Raw genomic sequence first — 10,456 nt, forward strand, 5'->3', positions numbered from 1 at the left:
CAGGTCATGATCTCACAACTCCTGAGTTCAAGCCCCACATCTGGCTCTGTGCTGACAGCTCGGAGCCTGGAGCCTGCTTTGGAGTCTGTCTCCCTCTCTGTCCTTTCCCCACTCGTGCTTTCTCTCTCTCTCAAAATAAAATAAAAAAAAATTAAGTTTATTTTGAGAGAGAGAGCACAAGGGGGAGGGGGGAGGAACGGGGCGGGGGAGAATCCCAAGCAGGCTCTACACTGTCAGTGCAGAGCCCGCCGTGGGGCTTGAACCCACAAACCGTGAGATCATGACCTGAGCTGAAATCAAGAGTCGGATGCTCAGCCGACAGAGCCCTCCAGGCGCCCTGACCATTCGGTATTTATTTAAGTTAGGGACGTCCTGAAATGATTGGCTTTAGCAGCATTTCTCCGAAGGCTGTGTGAAGGGCCAGGGGTGGGGGTGGGGGTGCAGATATAAGGTGTTGCCGTGGTCCGGGTGGAAGGTGGCAGCTTGGAGTAGGGGGCAGGAGTGTCACTGCAAAGGCTCGGATGCCTTTTTGGAGTCAATGGGATTTACGGAGGTGAGTGAGAGGGAGGAATTTAGGGGACTGCTGGAGACGGAACAGGTGGCAAAAAAGGCAGAGGGTTTTCCTGTGATTTCTATCATCTGTCCCCCTCCTTCCCAGTTTTGTCCTTTTTCCTGACTTGTTCCCACTGTCAGACTTTCCCTAACGTCTGTCACTCCCAGCAAAAATGACAACGCTCAGAGCATGGCAGTGGGAGGGCGAGGCCCTGGATGGAGTCAACGGAGACCAAATCCTGTCTGGGTGAACTGTGACCTCGGACAAGCTTCTTCATGTAGGACATCGGTAGAGAAGAGTGACCCCGTCCCGGCTGTTGAGTTGGGGGCGTTTATGCTTTTACATCCTCAGCATCTAGCAGATCCTTGATAGGGTCAAGCCTGCAAACTGGAATTTATTTCCTCTCGGATTTTAGACTGTGCAGATCAGAGGGGAAACAACTTGGGCACTTTCGGGCACCCGCTCACCCAAGTCTATCAGCCAGGTGACATTCGCTCCACTTGCTTAAGAGAACGGTCTCCAAATTCCTGCCCCAAAGTTCTCCCAGTTCAAGTATTCCCCTGATTTCCCAAGACCTACCGAACCTAAATTTGTATCTTACCCTGTAATGTCGGGTTTTTCTTCTGTAAGACTTTAGGAATATTTTCTGGAAGCCTAAGGGGCGCTAACTGGCTGTTTTGGCCAAGTTACTTTGGTCTTCCAAAGTGGGTCAGCTTGTTGAAGACGTGGAAGACTGAGCTTAACCAGGCGTACGGAGTTGAGCCGCAGCACCCCCCCCCCCCCCGCCCCCCCACGTCACTTTGGGGGCAAATCCGATTGGGCACTTTTCCAGGGTGGCGTTGTCAGGTAAGGATTCCAAAGCGTAGCAGGGGAGAGGATTACTAGCCTGTTACTGAACATGAACCCAGGGACCAAGGGGCCAGCAGGTCACTCACAGACGCGAGTCCAGTAACGGCCCCGAACTAAAACTGTGTGAGTCGTACACACCGGTAACGAAGAATAATCCTCCCGAAGTTATCGCTTCCTTTGTAAGTAGGAATGAATTCCCCGCCTCCTCGGAATAGAACACATCAGATGTTGACAGACCGTGGAATACCGGGACGAGCCCATCACAGCGTGCGCGGAGCGCCAGCCTCATCTATGCGGTCCCGGGCGGCTTCTAACCGCCCCGTTTTGTAACCTGCGACTTACTGTATGTTCGTGCCCGGACCGCAGCAGTTAAGGACTCCTCCCTCAACAAGATGGGTTAACGGGTACCGTGACCGCTTCATGCGAAAGGCAGAAACAGGCTTTTTAGTTGGCAAAGCTAAAGCTTTGTAAAGCACAGTTTAGTACAAACCCTACGGGACTCGGCTCAAAGCGCGGCCTCTCCTCCCCCATCGGAGACGCCCGCTCTCCCGTCCGGTTCCACGAACACGTGGCGAGGGCCTATCGTGCGCGCCTGCCAAAACCGGCCTGGGGAAGCTCATTAAAAATTGGCTCTTAGGGGGCGGCCGGGCCGGCTCGGTCGGTGGCGCGTGGGACTCCGGACCTCAGGGTCCAAGCCCCACGTGGAGCAGAGTTTACTTAAGAACAAACACAAAACTATGACCCCACGTCAACAAACTGGAAGCAGGCTCTGAAATGTGTCTCCCTCTCTGCCCCTCCCCCGCTCATGCTCCGTCAAACATAAATCAACATAAAAAATAAAAATGAAAATGAAGTTAAGAAAGAGCCCGTGAACGAGCGGCGCAGCAGCCCAACGTTCTCCCGGACTGTTCTCGGCCCGTCGGTGACCTAGTTCCGCCGGACTCGAGAGCAGTTCCACGCGCTGCGGCGTTAGAATCAGCGCGTCCACCAGGGCCGCGTTCCCGGCCGCACAACGCGCGCTCCCCTCCCCGAGGGAAACCGCGCCGGGAAACAAATCTCGGGGCCTGACCGGTCACCTCGGGGTGGACGCGCCTCCGGGGCCCTCGCTGCGGAGCCACACTTACCGTTACACGTGCCGAGCAAAGTTCAAGTTCAACGGCGCAGGTCTGTCAACGGACAGGCCTCAGGAAGGTTTCCCCGTTTCCATGTGCTTCCGCCGGGTGGGTGGGGCCTCGCCCGTTTGGAGCACCACGTATCCGAAGGGTCAAGATCTGGTTTTCACGAACAGATTTACTCTCTGCAAATTTTAAACCAGGAGGAAAACCAACAGCTCCAGCTTCCTTTCCACACAGAACGTATCCTTTCTCCGTCTCTCAACGGTCTCGTCTCAGACGGGAGGTGACAAACCGCTTGGCACTAAAATGACTCTTAAAGGTTCAAGTGACTGAACTACACGGGCCGGGGTGAGAATAAAGACCAAAAGCAGGTACAGTTTAATGTATTTTAATAGCAAACTTACAGGAACAGCACAGAAGACAGACAACATTAAAAACATGTACTTGCATGTAGGACAACTCAGTTAGAAAAGTATAGTGAATGGATGGAATCTACCGTATGATAAAAATGCTACAAACACCATTTAGTTGCCGTCAATAAGAAATTTACTCGTTTTAAAAAAATCCAAATGCTGGCATTGTCCAGAAAAATTTAACAGGTTTATTTATAATTGTTATAAAGTTGAACTGCTGAAACGTGTTCACTGAAACATTTTGACTTGCATTAATGCTTTATGTCCCCGCATTTATATTAAAAATTCACACACGAATGAAAATGGAAAAACTGCCAATACCTGATTTCTGTCCCCGATTTTTCCATTTGCAATCATATACTTCGGTACCTTTTGACCCCATGGAAAAAAAATATCTAACGTTCAGAACTACCAATAACAGGAAGAAGAGAAAATTTTTTTTTTTTTTTTTTTAAAGAATGAAACGTTTTCCATCAGAGTGGATTCTTAAGCACGCTCTCCACGTATGCGGCGCGCTAGCTGGATGTCTTTTGGCATAATTGTTACACGTTTGGCATGGATAGCACACAGGTTGGTGTCTTCGAAGAGGCCCACCAGGTAGGCCTCGCTTGCCTCCTGCAAAGGAGCAAAGAAAAAGGCATCAATGGCGTTATTAGCACCCGCCACGGGGAAGTCTGTACCGGTTCAGATGATGAGGTTTTCGGACCTCTGAAAAGCCGCTCCAGAAGACGCTGACCTGTTCACCAAACGGGTACGTTTTAAAACCTGGGGGACAGGCTGAAAGGCAGTTTAGGAAAAGCGGAAGGCTCGAGCTTGGAAATCTTCAGCAAATCACACAAGAGTCAAACGATTCCATTACTAAGCTTCGATTTTTCTCCTGTTAACACACGATCTCTTATCCACCGAAACGTCTTCGGTGAATCCCATTGAATCCAGGAACTCCAGCTTAGACTCTAATCCTGTCTCCTCGCCAGCGTCCTCCTCATCCCGAATCCCGCTCGCCCCGGAGTATCTGCCTGAACCTTTGCTTGCCAATAATCCAACACAGCGGACAACTGGCTTCCATCACATGGTCCCCATCAACCTTTTCTTTTCCACCTCCGTTCTAGCACATGGGGCCCACGGGTCCCAGAACACAACACGCTGGTGTTGTTTACATTCTTGGACCTGTTTTGCCTAGATGTGCCCCCTCCAAGCGCACCTTCCTCTGTGCTCCCCAACCCGCAGTGACCTTCTCCCCTCTCGTATTAATATGGATCCCTCCAGTTTTTCTCATTACACTCGAGGAGTCTTTGAAGGCACCCCCCTCTCTCTATCACCACTCAGAAACCGCCAGCTGTGGGAACTGTTCACGGACACTTGGCAAGTCAGGTTAGTAGACCTTACAGCTGTCTGAAAAGCTAAAGAGTCCTTTAGCCGAAGTCACATTTGCTTCCTCATTCCGAGAGGCAGAAACCGTTTTGCCAGTCCGGTCACCCGCCCAGCTGTTTTAGTGGCTCAGGAGCATTAGACGGGGCTGTCTGGCCTTGTCGCCTTCTCTGTAGAAAAGTTACTTCTCTGATCAAGATACTCAGAAAAACCAAGATTCCTGTAGTTGCTGTTTTTGTCCTAATAAAAAAAATATCTTCCATTTTGGAACCCTTAGGTAACAATAAAGCTAAAAATGATGCCACCTGACACTTGAGCAATTTCAGCCACTTATGCTACATAACACAAAAGATGTAGACAGGAATAGGCAGATTCGCTTGTGATTTTGCAATAAAACTACGGAGACTTGCTTTCCCAAGCATCAACGGAGCAACAATTAATTCAACTGGTTCACATTATCATCATATGAAGAAGTACGCCCTTCACATTTACATATCTTCAACTTTTTTGCCTTATGTCTCTCTTCTATGAAAATTTGTTTCATCTAAATTTTACAACCCCTACAATGTTCTGCTGTGTTTTTTCTTAATGTTTATTTAGTTTTGAGAGAGAGAGAGAGAGAGAGAGACAGACAGACAGACAAAGAATCCCAAGGAATCTCTATACTAATGGATGTGGGGCTCGAACTCAGGAACCGCGGGATCATGACCTGAGCTAATTAGCTGATTGGGCCCCCCAGGAGCCTCCTGCTGCATTTGAGAGTCAGGTTTTATCTACCCACTAAGGCCTAGCTCAGACTTTCCGAGCAGGAGGAAGCAAGCGCTTCCACTCCCAGCTCCCGAGGGCACAAAGCCTTTAACTCCTTCCTCCAGACTCCCTGCTGCTTCTCTGGCCTCGTACAGCAGAGCCAGAGCCACCCTCTTACGTATGTAACTTTATAATAGAGTCTTGTTTTCTACTCACGACGCCTTGCCTTGGAGTAGATGTTCAACAAATGTTTGCTTTTTAAATCTAACCCCAAGTAAGTTTACATCTTTTCCATGCAAACATTCCAAAGGATGTAATGAAGGCAAAAGCCCTTACCAGCCGGGGATTCATTCTTACAATATTCTAAAGGAATGGCTGAGAGGTGTGGAGACCAAGGCATAGTGTGGGCTCCGATGGGCTCACCACATGCATCAGATAGGACTGACGTTCCTCAGGCAAGACACCCGTTCGATTTTGTTTCACCCAGCCTCACGCCCATCCAGAATGCTTCTGCAAAACGTAGCACTGTGAGCTGCTAGATGGACAAGCCAACAGGTCCCGTGGTTCTGAGACCATTTAAGAGCAGAATGATCCATGGGCTCCCTGGTACGGCTCCGAATGGCACGTGGCCATTCTCACTTCTGTCTTGGAGCCCGGCTACTGGTTTTATAGGGTTATGTCTGGTCGGCTCTGGGAGAGTATTCTAAATTTTTTTTTTTTTCAACGTTTTTTATTTATTTTTGGGACAGAGAGAGACAGAGCATGAACGGGGGAGGGGCAGAGAGAGAGGGAGGCACAGAATCGGAAACAGGCTCCAGGCTCTGAGCCATCAGCCCAGAGCCCCACGCGGGGCTCGAACTCACGGACCGCGAGATCGTGACCTGGCTGAAGTCGGACGCTTAACCGACTGCGCCACCCAGGCGCTCCTGGGAGAGTATTCTATACCCACGGGGGATTTGACCATGACCCATATATTTCTAATTCTATTACACAGATCCTAAAACCTTCTCAACGGGAAGGCTCTAATGGGAATGAAAGACTGCCACATAAATTTATAGCCCAACAAGCCAATTTTCAGATAATGGCAAAAGAAAAAATATCTTACAACTAGAAGGAAATGTTAATTTACAACGCGTTGACTATATTCAATGTCTGATTCTCCCACCATTTCGAAACACCAATATCTACGTTTTTAACACGAAGATACCTCAAGTCCAAATTCTCAGACATTAAAGACAAAGGTTAGATTTTAAGTCCGTCCGTTCCTGAGTATCGTATGGCAAACCCAGACTAATTTCTTTACCCCTCACCCCCCCGCACCACCTCCCCGTCTCATTTAGTTCTATTAGGAAACTTGACAGCTGTGTGATTCTAAACCAAAAATAAAGTGACTTTTTGACTTTTATTTCAACTGCTCTCTTCTGTTATTCCCACCAGCAAGTTCTCCATCCACGTCTTTAAGAGAACTGAAGTGCGTGGGTACAGAAAGCAAACACGTGCACAAAAAAACTGGTAACAAAGATTACTCTTTCCAAACAAGAGCCATCTAACTGCTGGAGTACAGGCAGCAGAAGGAAACCTTGTGCTCAAAACCGATACAGGAACACTTGCTAACCTAAACCACACACCTTCGTGCCAGTGACCATGAAGTTTACACGTGAACTGGAAAGACAACAGTGTTTTGCCCAGATTGCTTAGTAATCTCCATTTACAAGGCTCTACCACGGACCGACCGTTTAACACGAACACGTGTTAAGAACCAGTATAATGGGTTCTTTAAGCACAGTCCCGGCTAACTGGGACTAGGAACCAAAACTAGCAGCTTTGTATCAAATGCTTGACAATCTTGGAAAATACAGCGGGCAAAACGTGACTTGCAACTGTAGGGATAGACGAAAGGAGACCTTACGGTAAACAACGATTAAAACAGAAAAAAGAGTTTTAAGTACCAGCTCTAGAAGATTTTAGTAGTTTAAAATTTCAGTAATTTCAATTCATTGAGAATTTAATGGATGCCTACTCCTGGAATCCACCAATCAAACCCAGTTCAGACTAACCATAGAAACAGCTCAACCAATCGCACTTCAGCATAGAACCCACCTATCAAATCTCCCTCACATGTAAAGCCAAAGCTTGCCACAGCAACAGCAGCCTCACAATCCTCCAATGGAGTGTATGTGGACTGTGGTCCCCGCACCCCCAGAGATTCTGATTCACGTCTGTGGTGCCTAGAAATCCGCACTTTTAGTCACTTCCAAACCCCTGCTCTCATGGAGGCAGTAGTCTGAGATACACCGATCTAAAACATGCCAAACACAATATAAAACAGGTTACACGTTAGTGATTGGTATTAATTATATTCTCACCCCTAATCAAGCATGTTACCTGTGGGCATTTCAAGTTTTAATGCTGGCACAAGACACAAATATTATGGATATGTAACCGTTACCTCTAAGACCGTACTTCTCAGAGTTCTGACACCTGGTGTGGAGATTAAATTCAATGTGCTTCCCATTTAAGCGGAGATCCATAATCCTCTTTGGCCAACTCCAAGTCCTGACATCCCTGCCCCTTAACACGTACGGTGTGATCTCGAAGCACACCTTTTCTCCCTACGGCCAAGCCCATGCCAGCTAGCTGGGTGCTTCCTTCAGCTCAGTGCACAGCCTCCCCACCGACACCGCGCTCCCCTCTCGCGTGGCCTCTGCACATCCAGAAAGACACCAACTCTCCATGCCTTTTCCAGCGATCACTGCTTAAAGCTGATGACCAACACAGACCTTGGTCCCACATCTCTGGAATGTCCCGCAGCACCCATGACCGAACAAGAGGGTTCTTTTTTCCTAGAGACACCGTTCTCAACGCAATGTTTAAAAAACTGAAAAACGGTATACCGGAACAAACGGTATACCGTTCGGAGCCAGATGGGTTCAAATGAGGACTGTCACCCAAATGGGTTCAAGTCGCATTTTCGGTGTGTATGACCTTGAGCAACCTAACCCTTCTGACATCTCAACGGTGAAGCAAAGGTATGGCCCACCTTACGGGCCGTGCCGATCAAAGCACGTGGAAAGATTTAGAACTGTTCTTGGTACACAGCAGGACGGCCGACTCTCAGAGCCGTCCCCACCCGCCACTTTACCTGCAAAGCACCGATAGCCGCGCTCTGGAAGCGCAGGTCTGTTTTGAAGTCCTGAGCAATTTCTCGCACCAGACGCTGGAAAGGAAGTTTGCGGATCAGAAGTTCAGTGGACTTCTGGTAACGTCTAATTTCGCGGAGTGCCACGGTACCAGGCCTTAACACAAAACAAAACAACATTAAACAAATGGTTATCGGACATACACAAAAACATACGAGGATAAGCGGTTAGCTTTAACAAATCCAGTCATTTTCCAAAAAATAAACCACCCGTTTTCTGTTTTTTAGCTTGGGTATAAAATTTCCCTCATCAGTTTATGATCTGAATATTCAAAGCTGTCGAGAGTAACAGAACAATTCCTTGAAAGCAAAAAGCGTAACATGAAAGGAGATTCTGAGCAGGGCATTTATCCGAGTCCCATTCACTTTCTTCGTCTTAACCTGGGGCGTCAATAGCGTATCATTACTTGGGAGGGTGTGAGGCCACTAATAAAAAGTCAACATTCAGACTCTTGTCAATTTGGTATTACTAGCTTTGCTTCTTCTAAAAGACACACCAACACCACTCAATGGGCTTCATTTAAAAACACACTCAGGTATATTCAAGGCCCATTTCCCAGAACACGTTTACTTTGACTACGGCTCATCCGTCAGGAATGATGAAGTCTGGATACTCCTGATGGCGTGGTGTGCCTTCCAAAGGGCAGAGTGTTCGTGCATCTTTTTTTTTTTTTACCAAGTGTCAACAAAAACGTACCTCAAGTCTGACTTATTTCTTCCACTCTATGAGCTTTTATTTTAGAGTAACTATAAAATCATTTGCAGAGGCTAAGTACAGACAGCTTCTGCCCTCTAACGGCGGATGCCCTTAACAACACTGCTGAGGGCAGCTCAACACCAGACTGCTAACAAGGAAACACACCAATTGAAGTAAATGAAGGAGAACTTTACTCAAACAAAACACCCCACCTTGAGTATTATTAAAATAGAATTGGTATCAAAATGTATTATTTTGCCAAAAACGAGTGTCCATCCTCACATATGTACTTAAAAAGCACTTTATTATTTTAAGAACACACGTTACTAACATAACAACTAAATAAAACGAGAACCTATCTCATTAACATCATCGGTGATTCAGTAGGTCTCCTTTGGGCTCTGGGCAGCTTCAAATGAAATAAAACATTCCGACAAAACCCAACACTATGTTTTGGGACACACACGCGCATACGTTTTTAAAGTATTAGCAAATATTCAAAAGAGGAAAAACATCGGTTTCCCTAGATCAAAAAGTCTGCTGGTTATACATCTTTTCATATTTTACAACTGCTGCTTCCGTAGACGGACTCTATCCCACTATTTCCTCTTTAAAAAAAAAAAAAAAAAAAAAATACCTGTAACGATGAGGTTTCTTCACCCCTCCAGTAGAGGGCGCACTCTTGCGAGCGGCTTTTGTAGCCAGTTGCTTCCTCGGTGCTTTACCCCCGGTCGATTTGCGGGCAGTCTGCTTTGTACGAGCCATGGTACTGAGACCTCCTCACTTACCTGCCAGCATCAAAAACAAAAATCATACACACGACCCCACAGACGTTCAAGTTTTCCTGCCACTGCCGGCCCCCGCCCCCGCCAGGCTGGAAATTAGGCCCAGCACAAAACAAAACAAAACAAAAAAAAACCCCAACAATGTCCGTCATGTTATATAATTCGCCAGGGTGCAGATCACGCCTGCCACCCAGACAGGACTTCTCGAAACAAACTGTGGGACTCGGAAATCGGGACCTCTAACGCCGACCATCCCTCAAAAGACCGACGGCAAAACAAAAAGACCCCCCTAACGGCCTCGGCCTCCCTCTCTTTAATTAAAGTAGAAATCAGAAACGTCTGCAAACATCCGACCCGCAAACAAGTCCAAAGAACGAAGCCACAAAACACAGAAAGGTCGAATCAAATTTCGGCAAAAAGCCTCCGGTTCCCCCCCCCCCCCGGCCCCGCGCCCCCCACCGCCGGGCGCCCGGCCGCGGACCGACCCGGGCGAAGCTCTGAAAACACGCCTGGGGTCGCGTTTCCACAGCGTGTTGACAACACGGCGCCCGGGGACGCGGGAGGGGACAGCGGCGCCCGGCGGCCGGCTCTCCACAAAGCCCGGTCCCGCGGCCGGCCGTCGTGGGCTCCGCCGCAGCCGAGCGCCCCGCAGCCGGGCTGTGATCGCCGCCCGCGCCGGCCCGCGGAAACTTTTGGGCCCGGCCCCCCGCGCCCCCGCCGCGGCCCCCAG

The 10,456-nt window shown here is 48.4% G+C and overlaps 1 protein-coding gene across 1 annotated transcript; it reads right to left on the minus strand.

Annotated features, from left to right (window-relative positions):
• Positions 1–2,889: 2,889 nt before the first annotated feature.
• H3-3A (H3.3 histone A) lies at positions 2,890–9,751 on the minus strand. Its single transcript, XM_040451906.1, has 3 exons — positions 9,579–9,751; positions 8,188–8,341; positions 2,890–3,545 (listed from the first exon to the last, which is right to left on the minus strand). The coding sequence occupies exons 1-3, from the start codon at positions 9,704–9,706 to the stop codon at positions 3,417–3,419; spliced, it is 411 nt and encodes a 136-aa protein (XP_040307840.1). The 5' UTR covers positions 9,707–9,751; the 3' UTR covers positions 2,890–3,416.
• Between the last annotated feature and the right edge of the window lie 705 nt (positions 9,752–10,456).

The sequence above is a fragment of the Herpailurus yagouaroundi genome, unplaced genomic scaffold (assembly GCF_014898765.1).
Source record: "Herpailurus yagouaroundi ecotype Mexico unplaced genomic scaffold, PumYag 205, whole genome shotgun sequence".
NCBI classification, from domain to species: domain Eukaryota; kingdom Metazoa; phylum Chordata; class Mammalia; order Carnivora; family Felidae; genus Herpailurus; species Herpailurus yagouaroundi.

What these genes read in the sequence shown, in the direction of transcription:
- H3-3A (XM_040451906.1), bottom strand. Translation starts at nt 9,706, where the DNA reads ATGGCTCGTACAAAGCAGACTGCCCGCAAATCGACCGGGGGTAAAGCA. An exon ending in AAGAAACCTCATCGTTACAG is followed by an intron (nt 8,342 to 9,578) that starts GTATTTTTTTTT and finishes TTTTGTGTTAAG; the next exon opens with GCCTGGTACCGTGGCACTCC. An exon ending in CGGCTATCGGTGCTTTGCAG is followed by an intron (nt 3,546 to 8,187) that starts GTAAAGTGGCGG and finishes GCTCCTTTGCAG; the next exon opens with GAGGCAAGCGAGGCCTACCT.